Source organism: Cimex lectularius, unplaced genomic scaffold (genome assembly GCF_000648675.2).
Source record: "Cimex lectularius strain Harlan isolate CLEC.00 unplaced genomic scaffold, Clec_2.1 scaffold9, whole genome shotgun sequence".
NCBI classification, from domain to species: Eukaryota; Metazoa; Arthropoda; class Insecta; order Hemiptera; family Cimicidae; genus Cimex; species Cimex lectularius.
Window position 1 is genome coordinate 730,024 of NW_019392733.1, and position 22,574 is coordinate 752,597.

The 22,574-nt window shown below is 34.3% G+C and overlaps 1 protein-coding gene across 2 annotated transcripts in view; it reads left to right on the forward strand.

Annotated features, from left to right (window-relative positions):
* LOC106665399 overlaps positions 1 to 22,574 on the forward strand; it is a 621,066-nt gene that overhangs the window by 596,400 nt on the left and 2,092 nt on the right. For both annotated transcript variants that reach the window (XM_014391809.2, XM_014391810.2), the window contains 8 exons: positions 1,548 to 1,776; positions 12,656 to 12,793; positions 13,186 to 13,391; positions 17,506 to 17,841; positions 17,907 to 17,971; positions 18,042 to 18,243; positions 18,302 to 18,447; positions 20,561 to 20,689. In XM_014391809.2, the coding sequence (XP_014247295.1) occupies positions 1,548 to 1,776; positions 12,656 to 12,793; positions 13,186 to 13,391; positions 17,506 to 17,841; positions 17,907 to 17,971; positions 18,042 to 18,243; positions 18,302 to 18,447; positions 20,561 to 20,689 (1,451 nt within the window). The remainder of the gene's footprint in view (positions 1 to 1,547; positions 1,777 to 12,655; positions 12,794 to 13,185; positions 13,392 to 17,505; positions 17,842 to 17,906; positions 17,972 to 18,041; positions 18,244 to 18,301; positions 18,448 to 20,560; positions 20,690 to 22,574) is intronic.

A 22,574-nucleotide genomic window follows, 5' to 3' on the forward strand; every position in this document is an offset into this window, starting at 1 on the left:
TAAAATAGTTTTTTTAGAAAACAACAAAATCGGCATTTTTTAATCCTAAAAAACCCTGAATACAAATTTTTGTTAAAATAAAAAAATAAGCTTTTTTACAAAAGTTTTCTCCTCCTTGGTGACAACTTTGAGACAGCTTAAATTTATTTGAACTTTTTAATATGCCATAAAAATTCGCACTAAAATGACTGTGTAATGTTCTTAAATCGAATTCGGTTTGTTTTTGTTTTTGAAAAATAGTTTAATGGCTTACTTTATTGAAAACATCTTTTGCTTTTTTGTAACTTTTCAAATTTATGTTTTCATACAATCCTGAATGTTATTTTCTTATCCCCCTCCTGTCCCAAATAGACTGATATATAGCGATTCACAAATCAAAATATATAACCTCTTTTGCCTCAACTTTTTTTCTATTTTCGTCTGGTCTGATAAACCGACACCCAGCTAAGTCCATGTTGAGTTTGAAGAAGTCTTTTTTTACAATATGATATCTAATAATCTTTTTAAAAAAAAAACAATGAACAGAGTATGTAATATGTATTTATTGGTACGAATGTTTTTCTTTCCGTGAATGGCAGGGTTTATCCCCAATCACCCCGAGGAATATCGAAAACATTGGGGTAGTGTGAATGCTAACAGAACTATCATGTTTTCATTTTGTCTCTGTGCTTCTGTGTATATGTGTTATCATTTGTTTATTTTATTCACCATTGACGTGGCATGGCTGCCCATACCGCTGCGTGGTCGTGGTCTGTCGCTGTCCGGGGCGCGGCGGCTTTTCCTCGCCGGTCATAGCCATCCCGGATTGACTGCATGGCTGACGTGCGGTTGCACAAGGCAAAAAAAAATTACGTGGATAGAGAATATATCATTGCTCACACAAAATAAATCAATGAAGTGAAATTATTGTTTTACGATATTTTTTTATGTTTTAATGGATAAAACTACTACTACTAATCAACTTTTCTTTTTATGACTCGATATTTATATATTTATATAATACTCGATATTTACGACCCTTTATACAACAATACATATTTCTTGTCAAATCTAACACCCTCGAAAGGCACAAGACCTCTTGTAATACATAATTCCTTAGCAATTCTTGTTCGCAAATAAATAATTTTATGGTTTATTAAAAGCATGGTTCTTTCACAGTATTTTTACGTTTTAAACACCATTTTAATTTTTTGCAAACTTGTAAATTATTGGATTTCTCACGAAACAAACCTATTTCTGTTTTATATTGATGGGCTTTTATCGATGTTATTTACCTTATTGGAAAGCTTTTCAACGTCAATCAATGTCAAGTGATTAAAGAAAGCACGATTATATTCTTGTGGAGTTAAAAAGAAAGCTCTTTATTAATTGAACTATCTCAAATTCATATTTAAAAAAAAAAGTGTAGCAAATTATGTAGTTAAGAAAACTTAAAGCGACATCCTGTATAAAAATAAAGTTTTAGGTTTAACACAAGTATAAGTATAATGCTTTTGAATTTATATTGATGATGCCTTTGGAAGGATATTAAACATGAGTTGTTATAGGATCGGGCTCTAAACACGACGAGGAGACGACCCTAAGCTTCCAGAACACTTGCGACGAAGCGCTGGACAGCTGCAATCGCGAGTCGGCCTGCCGGACTGCCCTGACATCGGTCATGCAGTACTGCAGCAGCACCAGGTGTAGAAGGGAGAACTGCATGCAGTCACTTCAGAACTTCTATAGGACGGTCGAGTCACACTGGAGTTTGGAAATCGCTTTCTGTCTCTGCAAGTCAGTAAATTAGTCTTGATGAACACGGTCAAAAGCATGGCTTAGTTCAATAAAACAAACAGTAGTTACTTGTTGAAATCAACATTTTCTCTAATGCAATCTCGGAGTTTAATAGTGGCTGTTTTCTGTACTGATTTGTGTACTATTACGTGCCTGATTGATTGGAATCTAATACGTTATTTTTGTTGATGAAATTATTAATTTCTTTTAATACAATTTTGCCAATTATTTTACCTACTGCACTAAGTATATTAATTGAGCGATAAAAAATGAATACTTCAGGTTGAAGTTTTATTGGGATAGGTAACACAAAATATAATTTCCTTTGATTTGAAAATACTTTTTGAGCAATAGATTTATTGAAATTGTGGCATAATATAGGGTTATTTTATTTGTATTATTGCATAGTTTTAAAAATGTGATTGATATATTATCCAGTGCTCTTGAGGTGACACTATTGAGTGTCATTGTAACCTCCTATGATTTTATAGAAGCAAAGTTGATTTCATTTAAGTTTTTATGTTATATATCTTTCATAGATACCTATAATTGTTTCATCAATGTTTATTTCTTACCCATATCACAAAAATTTTCATTTAAATCTAATTTTCGGTCATTTTTATTGTTTGTTTTATGTTTACGAGAGAGGGAGAGAGAAAAAGAAAGAGAAAGAGAGCCAAAAGCGAGAGAGAGAGAAGTGACAAAAAGAAAAAGTGAGTGTGAGAAAGAGCGAAATAAAAGAGAGAAGAATAGAGAGAAAGAGAAAGAGTCGAAATATAAAATCATTTAAAAATTGTCACAAAGAGAAGGGGAGAGAGAGAGAGAGAGAGAGAGAGAGAGAGAGAGAGAGAGAAGTGACAAAAAGAAAAAGTGAGTTTGAGAAAGAGCGAAATAATAGAGAGAAGAATAGAGAGAAAGAGAAAGAGTCGAAATATAAAATCATTTAAAAATTGTCACAAAGAGAAGGGGAGAGAGAGAGAGGGATAGAGAGAGAGAGAGAGAGAGAGAGAGAGAGTGAGCTTGTGAGAGGATATATATATATATATATATATATATATATGTGTGTGTTCCCTTTTCATAGATTACATGTTTTTCTTATAGCAATGTATTGTGATGAATAGTGTAATATATTGATAACTTTGCGTGAACAACAATGAACTCAGAACTGATGATAAAATCATCTACTCCATAACAAAACAATAAATTATTTTGAAATAACATGACAACAAATTAATAAATCATTTCAATAACTTTTAGTGTTATATGTATGTAATAACAACAAAAGATAAATCAGGAATTTTGGGTTTGATTTTGGAAACGAATTTTAAGAACGCTCATTTGTCACCGATTCCACTGGAAGTTATGAAATCACCGGTTACCTGTATCGAATCCACTCTCCATTTCTCCTGAGAATTGCAGTCATAAATAAGATGATTCCAGCTTTGTGGAGAAGCTTTCTGACAAGAGGAAGAATAAAAATCGTGTTTAGAGAGTATCACATAAAAAAGAGGGAAAAGGGTCAGAAGGAGAAGTATAAAAACATTTCAAACTGTCACAAAAGGAGAGAGAGCGTGAAAGGAAAGAAGAAGTATACAAATATTTAAAAAGTGTTATAAATAAAAAGAGAAAGAGAGAGCCAGCAAAGAGCCAAGTATAACACCATTTAAAACGAGACACAAAGAGAGAGAGAGAGAGAGAGAGAGAGAGAGACAGACAGACAGACAGAGAGAAAGTNTCCTATGATTTTATAGAAGCAAAGTTGATTTCATTTAAGTTTTTATGTTATATATCTTTCATAGATACCTATTATTGTTTCATCAATGTTTATTTCTTAACCCATATTACAACATTTAAAACGAGACACAAAGAGAGAGAGCGAGAGAGAGAGAGAGCCTGTGAAGAAGAGGTATAAAAACATCTAATGATTGTAACAAAAAATGACAGAAAGAAAGAGCTAGCAAAAGATGTGTATAAAAAATATTTATGAAGTGTCACAAAAAAATTAGATTTTTTATTACTCTAGATTATTCTACTAGATTATTTTATTACACAACGTAGGTTACAACTAAAAAAATTTTAAATGATAATATTAAATATGTTCTACATTTCAAAAACCGTAACAATAATGCAATTTTTTTTTTATTGGCCTTATGATCTTGCATATTAACCATAGTACGAATTCTTGTGTGTTCAAATTGGGGGTTATCGGGAAAAAAGGGCCAGAGGCAACGGTGGGAATCGAACCCACGACCGCGGCGTGAGAGTCTCTCATGCTAACCACTCGGCTACCGCGGTCCCCAATAATGCAAATAGTTGACCTACAGTCAAATAATCTTCTCATGGAGGAAAGGGTTATTGAGGGAGTAACATTATTGTGTTATTATGTGTTTAAATTTTTAAAGTATTGTTATTATTGTGTAATTAATTAATAATGACAGCATTCACTTTGACTTAATATATTTATTAGAAATTTTACTGCTTAAAAATCTGTGGAGAGATAAACATTAAATAAGTTTGTGTGTATTTTTTCATGACCGGTTGTTTATTAATTTGTTGAAGTTGTAAGGAGCTCAAGAATGACGTAATTTAAAAAAATATCTTTTTCATTTTTTTGCCTCCGTTTCGACCTTTACTCGGGTCATCTTCAGAGCCTGGGTGAATGCATCACAACCCGATATATGCAAGCTGTCAATTCGTCTTTAAATGTTTGATAAGAGTGAAAATTATCTCAACTAAAAGAGAAGATGTTTTACTTTTAAACACGTTTTCATTGTTTCTCCGTGACTGTAATAATCTGAGTTTTACATCAGTGAATGGGGGAGAGGAGGGCGCTTCGTTTTAAGCAAAAAGCGGCTAACTTCATTCCGGGCTCATTTCCTTCCGAAATAGTATCAAAACCAATAATCGGGGAATTTTTACAAAGAAAAACCAAATTATACGGGGAGAGTCGAAAATGCCCGGGTCCTATTTCACTCCGAGTTTTATAATGGTGTTCCTTTTTCGTTAAATGGAATTGTCAAGAATGGGAAACGAAATTTCCTTTTCAGCTTTACAACGGCAAACTTTAATGTCTGTTTCTAATTCGGTTTGGTTTTTTCTCTAGTAACTTTACCACATACTTTTCAGGTAGGCTGTTCGATAATATTCTCTATTTCCTGTCTTTTTAATCACGTGGGGTGATTGATTATTCACTACTCATGCGACAAAGTCCGCCAGGTGCTTCTACAAATCAAATTCAACAAAAAAGTTCGTATGGGCCATAGTCCGGTTCTAAACCCTGTCGTAGATATTTAACATTCCATGTTCTTTTTCAACTATTTACGGTTGTTGTATCATTGAATTATCATCCTTTGATGGTTCGCTATGTTTATCTCTTTTTTTATGTGTTTTGGTTGGTTTTTCTCTTTTTTTGTACTTTGTTAATGTTGGGTTTTACAACTTCTGAATTGCTGATCTATTTTTTTGTGTTGCCTGTGTTCAGTGTAAATCTTTTTTCCATTTTTCTGCTTTGGTTGTTTACTATTTTATTGTCTTTTTTTATTTGTTTTGTTTGAATTTTACGTTGATTTTTTTAAGTGCTTTTTTATTAAGTTAAAGTTGGCTATTATAACTTCTGCAATGTTGATCTATTTTTCTTTTATCTCTGTTTAGTGTAGATATTTTGTCCATTTTTTCCGCTGTGGTAGTTCGCTATGTTTATTGTCTCTTTTTTTATGTATTTGTGTTTGGTTTGAATTTTTTTAAGTTAGTTAAAGTTGGGTTTTACAGCTTCTGCATTGTTGATCTATTTTTCTTTTGTCACTTTCCGCTGTGATTGTTCGCTATGTTTATTGTCCTCTTTTTATGTATGTTCTTTGATTTTTACGTTGAATTCTTCTTTTTTTTGTTAAAGTTAGGTTTTACGACTTCTTTATTGTTGTTTTATTTTTTGTTTTGTCTGTGTTTAATGTAGATGTCAAATGCAAATTATTTTTTACAAAGTTTAAATTGAACAGTTTTTAGATTTACGGTTTGTTTTATTTTTTTTTACTAAAATTAAATTGAAAGTTCTAGAAATGTACGATCTTAAAGGAAATTTTCATTGTTTTTTTTAGATTGACCGAAAAATGTATAATTCAAAAGCTACGAGTAGATTTATGACGAAACACGTAGATAGTTTAAAAAAAATAGTTTAAAAAAATAAAAATTGGAATATCTGCGAAAGGTTTGAGAATCGGACCATGCTTCACTCGAACTTTTTTGTTGCATTTGAGATCTAGAAGCACTTGACGAACTTTGTCGTACGAATAGTGAATCACCTTGTATTAAAGTTTAATAATCGACTATTTACATGATTCGCTTTTTTTCATTCTTTTATATTTCTACAGACTAACATTAAAACTTTTCATTTATACTTACTTTGAAATTGATGTAAGCCGCTGTTATATCGGTTATTTAAATTATTGATTAAATTACACCCCTGCCATCTCATCAACTATTTAAATTGAAAAATATCCAAAAATGAAAACTAAGCGGAATCAGTGATGACAGAGAGAAAAATGCAATAATGTTGTTTTAATTAAAAGAACACCTCCCTCGGTTATAATTTTATTTTTATTATTTAATCAACTTTTCTATGCTTTTTTATATGTCTTTATTTCAAACAGTAGGTTTAAAAGAAAAAAAGAAATTCTTGCTTGTTATTTAGATGAAGAAATGACTTATAAAATTAGTTAGCAAACAAATTGTCTTGGTGAATACACAACGTTGTTGATTTTTATGTGGTTTTTAGTGACCGTTAGTTAATTAGATTATTCGTAGATCGTGAGATGAGGTGTGGTCCAGACTAATCATTGTTGATTTTTTTTCTGACTTTTTAAATATCCAAATTGTTCATATTCGTGAGGACACGTAGAACAAAACTGTAAAAAAAAAGTATTCTTTAACTTTTTCAAATGGCAGCATTTATTTCGGATTTAAAGGAGTGACCGTTCGGGAAATTTCCCTTTTCCTTTTATTATTCTGGGATCGTGCTGAATAAAATCTACACGATTGTCACTTACTTTCATGAGAATGGATACCGTCATAAGTAACAAAAGTTTAGCTTTGATCTTTGATATTGAGGTGTTAAAATGCCGCTCGCCTCTCGTATTGCTTGAATACCGAGATGGGAATAATAAAAAAGGCCCGCTCTGTAAAACTAAGCTATATTATCCTTTAAAGGACATTTGGAAAAGTAAGTAATATAAAGTTTAAATAAATGGTACTTTACGAATATGAATATTGTTACTGTATTCCACACACAGCCCACCATATCAGATGCGTATTTTTTTCACTTGACCTTTTTTCTGAGTTTTTGGGTGTGAGAGGAGTTTGATGTCTCAGTTTATTCTCATTTAGAGTTTAATAATTCAGCAAATAAACGAATCAAATCAAAAGTTTGTTTTTAAACAGTCTTATGGACATAATGAATAAAATGTATGTTCAAATTTACACATTAAAAAAGGAACACAATAGTCTCTCATTTAGGAGCAAAAAAAAATTTAAGCAGCCACTTTGGGAAATACCTTCTGACAATTTTAGCAAAACTGCTTCCTGGACCAATAAAATGGGCCAATTATCAAATTCACCATTTTCAAATCATTTACTCTTTTGCAAATTAAATTAACTCTTGCAAGTCATTGTCTCCCTTTTGCAAATTAAATTGACCCTTACAAATCAAATTCAGTTTATTCCATATCAAATTCCCCTTTTTGCAAATTAAATTTACTTTTTATAAATCAATTTCACCCTTTCGCCAATTAAATTCACTTTGTTACAAACCAAGTTCAACCTTTCGTACATGAAATTCACTTTATTACAAATCAAATTTACCCTTTTGCACATTAAATGACTCTTATTCAAATCAATGTCACACTTTTTCCAGATAAATTGACTCTTGCAAATCAATTTCCCCTTTTTGTAAATTAAATTTACTTTTTATAAATCACTTTCACCCCTTCGCCAATTAAATTCACTTCATTACAAATCAAATTCACCTTTTCACAAATGAAATTCACCTTATTACAAATCAAATTCACGCTTTTCCAAATTAAATTGACTCCTATGCAAATCAATTTCTACCTTTCGCAAATGATATTCAATTTTTTATAAATCACTTTCACCGTTTCGCCAATTAAAATTAACTTTTTAAAAATCAAATTCAAGCGTTTGTTAATTGCATTGACATTTTTGCAAAATAAATTCATCTTTTTCAAAACAAATTCACTTTCTCACAAATCAGTTTTACCCTTCCACAAATTAAATTCACTTTTTATAAATCCGTTCAACCCTTTTTTTAAATTAAATTCACTTTCATACATATCAATTTTACCCTTCTGCAATTTAAATTTTTTTTTTGGAAATCAGTTTTATATTTTTGTAAGTTAAATTCACTTTTATACAAGTCAATTTCTCCCTTAAAAATTAATCTCACTTTTGGTAAATCTGTTTTACCCTTTTGTAAATTACATTCACTTTTATACAAATCACTTTCACCGTTTTGCATAATAAATTAATCTTCTTCAAATTAAATTAACTTTTATAGAAATCAATTTCACCTCATTGCAAACTAAATTGACTCTTACAAATCCAGTTCTGCCTTTTGCAAATTAAATTCATCGTTTTGAAATTAAATTTACTTGTTACGAATCAATTTCACCCATTTGCAAATTAAATTGACACTTGCAAATCAATTTTTCCCTTTTGCAAATTAAATTCACTTTTTTTACAAATAGAATTTCACCCATTTGCAAATTAAATTGACACTTGCAAATCAATTTTTCCCTTTTGCAAATTAAATTCACTTTTTTTACAAATAGACACTTGCAAATCAATTTTTCCCTTTTGCAAATTAAATTCACTTTTTTTACAAATAGAATTCAACCTTTCGTAAATTAAATTCACTTTATTCCAAATCAAATTCACCCTTTTGCAAATTCACTTTTTTACAAATCGCTTTCACCCTTTTGAAAATTAAATTCACTTTTTTACAAATAGAATTCAACCGTTCGTAAATGAAATTCACTTTATTACAAATCAAATTTACCCTTTTGCAAATTCACTTTTTTACAAATCACTTTCACCTTTTTGAAAATTAAATTCACTTTGTTACAAATCGAGTTCAACCGTTCGTAAATGAAATTCACTGTATTCCAAATCAAATTCACCCTTTTGCCAATTCACTTTTTTACGAATCACTTTCACCCTTTTGAAAATTAAATTCACTTTGTTACAAATCGAGTTCAACCGTTCGTAAATGAAATTCACTTTGTTCCAAATCAAGTTCAGTTTTTTACAAATTAATTGGACCCTTTTGAAAATTAAGTAGCTCTTTTGCAAATCAAATTCACTGTTTCGAAATGTGTGAATGTTTAAGTGTTTTTTTTCTTTTTCACGTTGATTGATTCTATGAAACTATACCAGTCAAGTTACATGTAGGAAGTGAACTGGTCCACCGTCAACATCAGATAGAGAAAAGTTTGAAAAGAAACGTTACAAATCAATAGCGATAAAGCCCTCTGGTCATGTTCCACACTCAACAGCTTCCCTGGAAATACGGAAGAACGATCCCCTGGGAAATTAATATTAAATATCCCGACCTATTCGAAGTCTTATCTTTATTTTCGGAGCGTAGATTTAATTAGGTCGATTCACTAACTTTATTATTCAAACCCCCCCTCGCGCGCGGGCGTACGGCATTATTTACGCCGTCAGTTATATTCATACAAACTTAGACAGTTTGCATTACGATATGTGAAACAGAATCAACCGATTCTAATTCGGCCCGTAGCATACCTTATTTGATTCACTTCTCTCCCTCACTCTATTGCCATGTGCTCAAATCCCTCCCGCCTTTAAAACAACAAAAATTACCTTTCAAATAAAGTGAGTGATGTCTATCATTTTACATTCGAGGCCCAATCTGTGGAGAACATTTTTGTGAGATGTTCAAAACCTGACAAGCAATACGAGATAATTGTACATTGTTGTTACCAAAAAAAAAAAGTATGTAAAAGAAATTTTAATAATTCGAAAAAAATTAATAATATACAAAACTTTTCCATCTCAAACTAGAAACATTTTTTCTCTATAATCCAGATGTTGGACTCCAGTTTCGAATATTCCTACCACCTATATAAAAAATTAATTCTTTTAAAATGAAATGCCGGTGACAAAGGACGACGTCGTGGCGCGACGTTAGGGTTATAAACAGGGGGAGTCAATATTCACCTCTTTTTCTTTCAGCTAAATTGCCTACATCAAAAGCGAACGGTTCTATAATGTGTTTGTTATTCCAGTTGATCAAAAAGTAATATTATGCTTTTAAAACGTCATAACAGTCCAAGGGTTAATATTTCAACTATGTGAACAGGGTTTATGGGCACAAAGACTTTTGTAAATACCATAACAGTATTGGAATTCCACAGCGGTGATAATGTCAGCAAATAATACAAGCATTTGACTAGTTAATCGGAATTATAAAACCAATTTGAAACATGAATGTGTTTAGTATTCAAATGTCAAAGATTTATTTTTAATTTAACGTAATTTAATTTTTATTTTTAATTTAAAGCATTAAAAACTTAGATGATATGAAATATGTGCATGTAAAATAAAATTCCTGTATATTTGAGAATTGTTTTTAATATAAAAATAATTGGCTCTTAGAAGGGCATATGATTTTTTTTACAATTAAAAGTATAATTTATATAAAATAAAATATGAAAATGAAATATTCTTCCTTTAATTTGAAAAAAGTGAGAAACTGCTGTTTTTAAGAGTCCAATTATTTTATACCTTTCTCGGTCAAATTAACACTTTTTAACTTCAATTTGATCATTTTTAATTCCAAACAACCCTTATTTTAAAGCGTTACCGAACCTGTATATTTGAAATTTATTTTATTTGTGAAATGTGATAATTTTGGTTTTAAAGAGCACAATCATTTTATGATTTTTTTCCGTCAAATTAACTTTTTGATGCCCAAATTCTCTTTTTAATTTCAAATTACCCTTTTTTTAATTTAAATTAACCCTTTCTAACTTTAAATTGATCCTTTTTAATTTTAAATTCACCCTTTTGGCCAGTTTGTCGGCTACTGATGAAATTCTTTTGAACAGTATATTTGTAAATTATTTTAATTTCTGAAATGTAAAAATTGTTGTTTTTAAGAGCCTAATTATATTTTTAGATTTTTGTACGTCAAATTAAATCTTTTTTCATCAAATTAACCTTTTTTGCAATAAATTAAATTTTTTAATGTACTTCTATGCATGAACCTTTAACTTCTGCTTTCTTTTAAGCTGTACATTTGAAAATTATTGTAAATAATTATATTTGGATTCTTAAATCCTATATGAATATTAATTACTCTCTAAATTAAAAATTATGTAAAACAAATATAAAGATAAAAGATTCTTCTTTTAATTTGAGAAATGTACAAAATAGTAGTTTTTAAGAGTATTATTTAGAAATCGTGAGATGCGGTCTGGTGTGATGTAGGTTTCAGAAAAACATTTTCTTTATCGTGCCAACGTTTCGATCTTTATTGAGATCATCTTCAGGGCCTGGTATTTACAAACATTGTTGACATATAACAATTACATTTTGGATGTGGAAAAGTGAATTTATACAATGCAAAATATATTTTTTTATATATTCAATCAGAGTATTTCTACTCATTCAAAGTGTTTGTCTTCTGTGTAATTGTGCCATTCTTGCGTGTCGTGTCGAGTGTGCCAGTGAAATTTTGCTATTTTGTGTTTATATACGTTGGATTTTGAAGGGGTGGGGAAGGATGTCGGTATAGAAAAGACATTTTTGTATAATGGCGTCGGCTTCTTTGAGGTGAAAAGAGCCGATGAAGGGAAAAAATGTGTTGGTAATGGTTCGGTCAGATTATCCTTTCAGGATTATATAGAAAGGGATAAAATAGGAAAAAGAATAAATTCACTTTTCCAAATCCAAAATGTAATTGTAATATGTAAACAATGTTTGTAAATCCCAGGCCCTGAAGATGATCTCAATAAAGATCGAAACATTGGCACGATAAAGAAAATGTTTTTCTGAAACTTACATAACACCAGACCGCATCTCACGATTTCTAAATAATATCGATTAACGGTCACTAATCACCACACAGTTTTTAAGAGCCTAATATTTTATATTTTAAAAATCTAATATTAAAAAAAAGTATCATGTTTTATATTTAATTTTATATAATTTTTAATTTTAACTGTAATTAATTATTTTCTTGTGATCTTGTAAGAACCATTTTTTTTTCTTTTTTGCAAATGCAGGAATTTTACTTTACATGCTTACATTTCATGCCATTTCTTACCATTTAATGGAAGAGTTAATTTGAAATTTAAAAGAGTTAATTTGACGGAAAAACTATATACAACAAGTTTGGTGATAAATGTATTTTGTGTTAATTGTTTCTTGAAAATATATTTATAAGCGTAAATGTCTAGTATAAGAGTACTCAACATTCCACGATCGACCCTCAATTAAGCTTGTATGAATAGTTGTTTATTTGTGTAAAGGGTAATGGAGGAATATCAAGTACTTGAGTGAATGGTATGTAAATAAGAAAGATTGTATTTAGGAATGAGTAAGAGTGTGAGTCCTATTGACTTTAAACCAAGGCCTGATACCAAATCGCTGAGGGTGATTTTTCGCTGCTTACTGCGAAAAGTCACACTAGGAAGGTTTGTGCTCCCCAGGCACTGCAGTGAGAAGTCATAAGTACACATATATGCAGAATCGAACCTCTATAAATCAATAGTGTTTTCGTTTCTATACTTTAATTTGTATTTTGACAAATCTTCTACATCAGAAAATGCATTTGTGTTTTCAGGAAGACGAAAAATTCCAAAGATCAATGTTTGGTCGCACAAGAGACTCTCCACCCTGTTTGCGCTCAGCAGCCTGAAAACAACGTCGTCCCGACGTGTCATTCGCTCGCCCATTCGTGTATGGAAGACTCAGCGTGCAGGTAAAAACCCGGAATCAAAAAAAATACGACAAACTGTTTGACTAACATCAGGACATAACACTAAAAAGTAAGGACGAAAATAATGAACAAGTTTTAATTTAATCCTGGAACAAGGCATAAAGTTGAGAATATTCATCGTGTAAGCGGTGGGGCGTTCATCTAACTACTTAACGTCTACGAAGCTATAAAAAAAGTTTTATATCCGAGGACATTAGACCAGAGGCACTGACACCAGTACTTAATCCTTTTTATCTTTTAAAGGTACAAACCCTCTGATCGTTTGTTGTCATTGCTAGCTGTGTAATACTATTGTGTCACTAGTAAAATAATTAAAACCCGAACAAATAGTTATGTCAAAATTCAATGAAACCTTATTTTTTGTCGATTTACAGGATAGGTTTAGAGAATTACGTTCAAGCTTGTGCGGTGGACGCAGTGACGAAGCAGTGCGCCGGGCCTCCGCAGGTCTGCAGGACGGCTATGCTCGGTATCCTGGGCACTGCGCTGAGGTCGAACTGCGCTTGCAAAGGGACAGATTTTTCCCAGCTGTACGACTGTATGGGGTGGCAGAGGGTTCTTTGGTTCAATCCCTGCGTCGGTGAGTATTAAAACACATTCCAGATTGACACTGCTCCATGTTCCTGATTAGTCTAAGATTGGTACATGACGTAGGGATACATAGATCCAACCTGTGACCTATATGGTTTTTACCTTGTCACCACAGGTCATAACCGAACCCTACCCCTCCTCGACCTCTTGATCATCCCTTGGTCTTACCTTAGTAGTTTCCTATCATTTTATATTCTGACTGTGGCTTATTGCCGCATATCAGTACCACCGTCGAATATTGGCTATGAATTGTCATGTCTGCGACTCCAATCCGTCGGGAGATGTCATGTTAAAAGCCTAAAAGCATGAGGTTTGAACATTGTGAAGGTTATGCTTCTTTTTGATCTTGATGTTTGGAAGAAAACCTTTGTTTTGTTTACCTTTTAGATTCATCACATTTCTCTTACCACTGTCGCAAGTAAGAATCGTACAACCTCCTGGCATACGTAATAAGCACTGTTGCGGCTACACAATTCATTGTTTGCGGCGCTTTAAGTGACCTTAAATCTATGACACCTTAACCCTCCAATTTTCATTTGCCATTTCCTTCATCTTATTTCGCCCTGAACCCTTTTGAGGCATGCCAAATTACCAAAAGCGTGGATCCATCAAACTTTGGTTAAGAATAAGTCCTCAGTTAATTTGTCCTTACTGGAGCAAATCTTATAGATTTTGACTTAAACCTAGGCGGAGTATCATTGTGAAAATGAAATATCTTCTCAGCCAAGGTCTGATATTTTCCCCCATACTTTATCGGAGAACGTTTTCTTTTTAGTGATTTTCTGTCCACTACTCTGTTTCTTAACTCCTCAATTTTAGGACTCTTGAAAACATCATGTCTTGAATTTAACTGAATGCCTTCGCGTGTGGTAACTAATTTATTTTCCTCCTTTTTTAACCCTTCAGTTTCAGCCTCTTTATCCAAATTTGAAATTCGCCTTTTGGCTTTCATAATAGGTCTCCCTCCTTTGAGATATTTGCCATTGCCATTACTGTTAGTTATATCAGATAAAACATTTGATCGTGATGACGTTGGATGGACTAATGGTGTAAAGAACTTCTCTTTTAATTCCACATTTGGCTTTGGCATCGAGGGGACAGATTTCTTATTTGAATCGGATTGGATATCAAAGTACTCGTCCGCTCTGAAGTACAACGTATTAAATAAAATTAAATTAATGCTTGAAATATATAAATTAATTTAAAAAAATTAATATTTGAAATAAATATTAAATAATTAATTAAATAGCATATTAATTCAATAAATAAAATTAATTAAGTCAATAAAGATTAAATAATAATTGTAAATTTAATTAATTAATTATTTAGAAAATCTATAAAATGCACAAGATTAATGCTTACAACTTCAAGTTTATAATTAGAATTATTATCAGGAATATCCTTTTTTATAATTTGAGCATGCATAAACAAACCTAAGGCAATCAAGACCAAACTCTTAAACTCATAACCATACAAGCACCCCCCAAAAAAAAAAAAAAAAAATTAAAACTTAATACGGGCCACGTTTTTCTTCTCACCTTTTCTAACAAGAATGGGTCGGTCAGCCCTATCTCATCTTACACTAAATCTATCTTTTCTATTCGTCTCCATGGTGGGGAGAAATAGCGGGCTTTATGAAATCAACGTTATAAATACTCCCAAGGCATACAAAAGAAAAAAAAAGGAAAAAAAGAAAATCGTTATCTAAGGTATAACACTAACTACATATACACATATACAATAATAAGTTCAATTCAGGTGTGTCAAGAATTCTTATCAAGGTATCAGAAATCTCAGGAAAATGATGATCCGGAAGAAGAGTGAGAATGGGCAGGTCACTTCCCATGGATAGATTTAGTCTTTCTCCGATGAAATCGATGATTTGAAGAACTGTTGTCAGCAGCGATCCAAGTTGGACGGATGAGCTTCTTGGCGAGTGGATTGAAGATGTTTTTTAGTCCTTCAAGGCTCCAGAGGAAGAATGAAAATGGCATAAATGAATTCTAGGCGGTGATGGTGATGGTGATGGTGATCCTGGATGTTCGATGCAAAGCATTTGGCTGCCACCTGAGGTTGTGGTACTGCTTCTGGAACAGCGCCCAAAAAATTGGCCATAATTCTGGTACTGTTTCTGGTGATGACAGTGTGGACGATTTCTACATGAAGATTGATGAATGGTGTGGATGAAACATGAAGATCTCCTAGATGTAGTCCTCTTCAAGAAGAACTTTTGCACCAAATTAGCCCTTTTTAATGGTCAATTACCCCTTTCTAACTCAAATTAAACCTTTTTAACTTAAAATTGAAGCTTTTTAATTTCAAAATAATCTTTTCTTTAAAACATTTTAAAAAAATCTATATTTGAAATTTATTTTAATTTGAAATATGTGGGAAATTGTGGTTTTTAAGAGCCCAATTATTTTATAGCTTTTTCCGTCAAATTAACCCTTTTCATCTTTTTTTTTAAGAAAATGTCCCTTTAAAAATAACTCTTTCTTTAAAACAATTAATAGAACTGTATATTTGAAAATTATTTTAATTTGAACAATGTGAGAAATGTGGCTTTTAAGAGGCAAATTATTTTATAGCTTTTTCCGTCGAATTAATAAGAACCAATTTAACACTTTTAAATTTCCATGGATCTGTTGTACTTTAAATTAACCTTTATTAACTTCTATTGGATCCTTTTTTATTGTAAAATTAAACTTTTTTCACCAAATTAGTCCTTTTTTAATTTACAATTACCCATTTCTAACTCAAATTAAACCTTTTTAACTTAAAATTGAAGCTTTTTAATTTCAAAATAATCTTTTCTTTAAAACATTAAAAAACTGTATATTTGAAATTTATTAAAATAAATTGTGAGAAATCGTGGTTTTTAAGAGCCCAATTATTTTAGTTTTTTCGTCAAATTAACCTTTTTTGTCCAAACTAACTCTTTTTCATTTCAAATTAACTATTTTTGAATTTAAATTAATCCTTTCCAACTTCAAATTGATCCTTTTTAATTTCAAATTAATCCTTTCTGGCTATTTTGTCTGCTTACTCATGACCTCGAAATCCTTTGTGCTCTGGCACCTTTGATATTGTTATTCTGTACCAGTTTGTTGATGGTTGTTTAATCATGTGTTTACTATGTCTGTCACCTCATGAGTTCGTCCATTTCTTCTTGTCGTTTATGTCGACCCATTCTTTGGTAAAGGATGTTTAATGTTGTTATACCAATTATAGGTTCTGGGCAGGTGATCGTAAAGATCCTCTGGCCAGGTTGTCTCATGACCCAAATTCCTTTGCGCTTTGACACACTTGATATTGTTAGACTATTTGTCAATTTTTGCCCTTGTGTGTTGGCTAATTGTAGAAAGAAGAACAGCGATTCTATGCGTAGTGTCGACCAAATCAATCGGCCTTTTGTCAAAACAAATTACAGTTAAAATAAAACAGAAAAACCAGTTTTTATGAGCTGTTATGACAATTACATATCGTTGAACCCCCTTTAATTTGTTGGTCACGGATTCTATATCGAATCTGTGTACATGAAACTCGAGAGCTTAGCCGTGTTTCGTGTGGAAAACAAGTAAAGAGCCCTTATTAGTGCATACATTAACCTTACACCACGATTGCACGTATCAGTCGACGTAAATTACAAGAAACTTCATAACATTTGTAATTAGTAGTTTCTCTTCGTACTTAAACATAAGTTAACTCTCAAAACCCTTTTCAGTCAAAATTCAATAAATGGCCGAGGAATTTAACGGGAAATCCGTAAGCGGGTGTTAGTTAATCACCTATGGATACTGACGAGGGTTTCGACTCAATCTCTGCCATTTGATCCTTCTTAACTAAAATAACAAGAGTTGATGATGGGGGTTGGTCTGCGAGTCGTTGAACTCATGCTGAGCCAGCATAGCGTAATATAGGGTCCGTCTTCACTCGCGGGTTTCTTGAACTGCAAAAGTGTATCGGCATTGCGCCATCTTCAGTGAGTTCCTCAATGCTGAAACGCGTTCGAGTAATATAACAAACCCGCGAGTGAAGACGGACCCAATAAGTGACCCTACGCCGGTTCAGCATAAAATATCAATTTTTACTTTTTTTTTCAGTCGAATCACAGAGAGATTTTCATGCAAGGAAGAATGTCGGAAGAGGAGCAGTTGTGACAGTGGGGCCCACTTTAATTTCTTCTACGCCGAGTCGAATTATATCTTCGGTTGCTGTCACTTCCGGTATAGTGCCTACAGTTGCAAGACTCACGACTACAACACCTCTTCCAACGACAGTTTCTACAAAACCTACTACAAAGCTGACTACGGTTCCGACCACACCCAGCACTACGTCAACAACTACATCGACGACTACAACGACTACGACCACCACTACTACCACCACCACCACTACCACAACCCCTACACCCAGCCCGACGTCTACAACCACTGCACGTAAGACAAAGTTTTTAAATGTTTTAAAATAAAAATTATTTCAACGCAAAAATTAATTCTTTCAGGTTACTGTATGGTACAAAAACCAGAACAAAAAGTACAATATATATCTGAAGGCGATGGCAAAAGGGTAATTGTTGAAAACTATAAATTAAAGCTTTAACTAACCAATAACAAAAAAATCCTTCTTTTTTGACCAGCTGTACCGAGAAGGGGAACCTGATTGTTCAGATGTTTGTCAATGCGGAGATGGTTCTCTCATATGCAACACGATTTGTGTCGAGAGACACCCTTGTAAAACAGATTTCGCGTTCTACAATCATGCCGCTCCAGCATATCAGGCTTACCGGGGGCGTTGTCTCTGTTATTCTGGCAGGTTCATCTGTATGCGCCCTCCGCCTGGTAATACTTTAATTTATGCTTTTTAAATGTACATATCTATTAATCTAGGTTTTTTTAGACACTTATGAACTTCCACAAGGGATTTTCCTGTTCCTGGGATATAGCGAAGCTGATGAAGCATTGCTCAAGCCTTTGACAAAGATGGAAGTCCATGAAGCTGTCACTTCTCTACACAATCTTCTAAGGAAGCACGTGAAGCCTAAGGTAACAAATACCAAGTGGAAAAATAAGCTAAAATCCTGTCAGCATTCGCGATACCAAAGTGTCTTATCCATGGAGTACCATCATGAAATAAGATACATTTTCTAAATACTTTAACAGATCTCTTGCCAGTTAAAGTTAAATTAAACGTCATTAGGAGATTTATATAAAATAACATGAAGAAAATGGGCTCAATGCAGCTATTGGGGTAACCATAGTCCAAGCCCACCTGGTAGCTTTAAGAAAAAGTGTGAAATTTTTGATCATTAGTTTAGTGACTGGGAGTTTTGTGGCCCTGAAAAGGGCCGGTGTTGTTTCGTAGCGTCGAGACGATAAATCGAGGCCGAGACCGTGATGCCATTGGTTGTGGTCTGTGTCCGAGTGAACGTTGGTTGAGTTCCGGGGTCGTGAGTTGGTTGACTCCACAGTGGCCGAAACTCCGAAAGGACTCGAGTGCAGGTATTAGCCGAAGAGCAGCAGCTGGCATTTATAGCCAAGTCGGCTGTGTTTAGAAGGCGAGAATCAGGCTAATCTGTCGTCGACGGTGTTCCATTAGTGATTTGAGAGAGCTGAGTCTGCTGTCGTTGTTGATTAGAGACGAGTGAGACCTCGTCGTGTTGACTAGTCTGCTGTCATTGTTGATTAGAGATGAACATCGTGTTGACGAGTCTGGTTTCAATGGTGAAGTGCCCGTTTATATTCGGAAGGGCTCTACTCTGATTGGCTGCAGAGTGGAGGGCGAGGACATTCCATAAGTGGTAGTGGCATCTGGCGGTAACGTGGTAACTACAAGTGGTCACTGCAATTAGCAAACATTTTGGTCTGTCTAGTATCTATCCTCGCAGGTTTGGTCTGAATTCAGTTCATTGTCAAGTTTGACAATGTTGTCTTTGGACTGCTGGGTCTTGAAACTGCACCTCTGAGGATGCAGACAGCAGGAAGTCCTTAGACGTGGTAATTAGCTAATTAAAATTGAGCCTAAACCAAGCAGCTCTACCAAATGAGGTTGGTCTGAGTAGTAGTAGTTGTGGTTTGCAAACAACCTATAGTTTAGCTTGTGGGTCAACTAGATCCAGGGGTGGCTGAAAGCCTGATAACTGGGAACTAAAAAACTGCCTTTCTTAGGGCACATGGGTTCCTTGGAGCGCTTCTGGACCTTACTAGCATTGGCCAGGGAATTTATCAAGTCCATGCGTGTCTTTGGGCACATTCCCATTGAATGTATGAACCCACGTTTTTGGCAATTTGGTATTCCACAAAAGGGTTCAGGGTAGATTGGTGTCGTACTTTCCTTTGCCAATTTATCAGCCTCTTCTTTACTACTGTGCCCTTGTACCCAGATAAGGGTAATTTTGTTGTTTTACCCAATGTCTGACAGAGCCCTATGCAATCCTGAACTTACTATCAATGCAGTAATTGCCCTCAGTGTCCTTGTTACTAATACCTGGCCTTTTAATCTCCCTGACACAGTGTTCAATAGCCACAGTCTCCACTTGAAAAACAGTTGCATATTGCCCAAGGCTTATATGAATTCTAGTCCTTGGTTTATTTCCATAAATACCAGCTTCTGACCTACACTTGGTTTTGGAGCCATCTGCACACCAGATATGGTCGGCATTAACTGGGATTCCTTTCTCCCAGTCTGCTCTACCAAGTATTTTAATTTATCAAATCTGAATTTAAAAGTCATGGCAGCAGCAGGCTTCCTCAGAACCTTGTCTGCCTGAAGATGATGCCCCCTGAAGCTTTAGTTGATCTTTGTTATACAAGTATGCCAATGGAGCATGTTCTTGCATTAGACAATAAATTGTGGCTATGGTCTCTCCCTGGATAATATAGTGGCAGTAGATTCAGAAAGACTTCCAGAGCAGCAGTAGGCATCATTCTCGCTGTCCCAGTATTAGATATATCAGGCAGTACTGAGGATCTTGAGAGCCATATCTGTAATGTCTTTGTCCACCAAACCACCAATTCATAGGCTATCATGTCTACATTCATGCATTTTAAGATTTTTAGTGAAATTATATGGCATATTTGTGGGTTTTTAGTGCATATGAATCCAAGATTTAGTATTAAGTATTTATTTTATTCAATATGTGTTTATGTTGTTTTTCAGACACCGTGTATGCTTTCACTATTTAGAATATCTACTGAAAATGTCATTTTGGTTGCCAAACTTTCTGATAACAATTCCACGTTGACAAGAAACCTTGTGGAAGATCCTAGCCTTCTCATGAAGCAAAAGGTTAGTAAAATTATTTCTTTAAATAGATTAATGCACACCTAAAACATTACCAAAATCATTGTTGAGAGTGAGAGTAAAACAGAATGATCCTATCTAACTGACCACATCTCCAGAGTAAGGTGCGGGAACAAGCTCTCACAAGTCAGCCAGATACAAGCCGGCATCCCACAAGGAAGCATTGTTGGTCCTTTCTTTTATATAATTTATACTGCTGATTTACCTGCACTTCCCGATACCATCATCACTCCCTATGTAGACGATATCGTGATTTTGTCCTCTATGTTGAATCCTATCCAAGCTACTTCCAACATCCAAAAACACTTTGAGCTTATCAAAGACTGGTGCGAAAAGTGGAGGACTGACTGAATGAAGAAAAATGTACCTACCTAGTCAGCTGGGCTCTACAGAGGAGATGGTTTTCTTAGTTTAGGAAGGGGAGTTATACTTAAATTGAGGAGAGCTAGGGAGGGGTCCACTTTACCAGATGGGTAAAGAGATGTGTCCATGCCAGAAGTGACAGAAATCTATGAGGTCAGGAAGGATATAAGAATCAAAAGGACAATGGGTTAGTTGGTCAGGAGAAATTTAGGAATAGTTTTCTGTTTGGATTATGTTTTGAAGGATGCATCCAACTCAGCTGCTCCATAGCAGCATAGCAGATGCTTGTCATTGAACCTCCTGCGGCTTATGAGTCGGTGGTGTGATAGACGAGGACCTTGCAGGCTAAGGCAATCAAGCTATTAAGTGGCACTCAAAGACAAGTTTGCCTAATTGTCACTGGAGATGTGATAAAAGCGCCAACTTTTAACCTAACTACCTAACCATTGGAGGTATTGTTAAACTTTCTACTGCTCCATATTCTAACTCAAAGAGATACCAGAGCAGCAGCTTACAAGCTTCTACAACAAACATTGGAAAATGAGGGAGGAGATACAGGCAGATATCACAGTAAGCTAGTAAGCATGCCAATTGATGCCACTACTCCAAAATGAGTGGGCCAAAGGAATACCTTCCTACTGGAATACGGCTGGGAATGGACGGTAGCCGAATGGTTAAGGCGTCAGACTCTCGGCTAGTAGATCCCGCGGTTGTAGGTTCGATCCCCACTGTCGCCTCTGGACTTTTTCTGACGCCTAAGGGGACCGGTGGCCGCAATTGAAAGAAATTGACATGGCACTCATCAATGGAAGAGGCGGGATCGGATCTCAGCGACCCTGAATTTGGTCCCAACCCCCTTCAAAAATGAGTTTCTTCGATGGAAGAACACCGGTTCAACGGGGGCTCAAGTTCACATTTGTGTTGCAAGCCCTCCCCCAAAATATGGTGTCAGGGATAAAGTATAATAAGCTGTACAGCTTAGCTGCAATGCTTAGGAGGGAACTCCTCCAGTCCCTGGTAGAGTAAAAAAAACAGTTTTTCAGTCTGAAAGCCGAACAATTAAAACTGCTACAGAGAAATCAAAAGGCTTGGAACACATACCAGGAAAATAGTCATTTTTTCTGACAGTCAGGCAACATTTAACTAAGCCCTAGTCTCATGCAAGGTAAAGGCAAAAAAGCATATGGAATTGTATGGAATCCCTGACACCAATGACCTAACCCTGGCATGAGTCCTTGGCAATGGGAAAGTGGACATGCTGGCCAAAAAAGGAGCCAATATGAATTCTCTAGGCCCTGGACCTCTACTGTTAGGCCTAGCACATTGCCACAAAAATGGATACATCCAAAAATGGATATTTAATGTATCCATTACCTGGTGGAACAACACCCCAGGCATGAGGAATGTGAAGAGATGCATGGAAGGGCCACAAGACTTACAAAGGACTTACTGGAAGGTAACTCCAATAGAACTAGGTTTCTGGTTCGACTAAGAAAGCACAAGCACC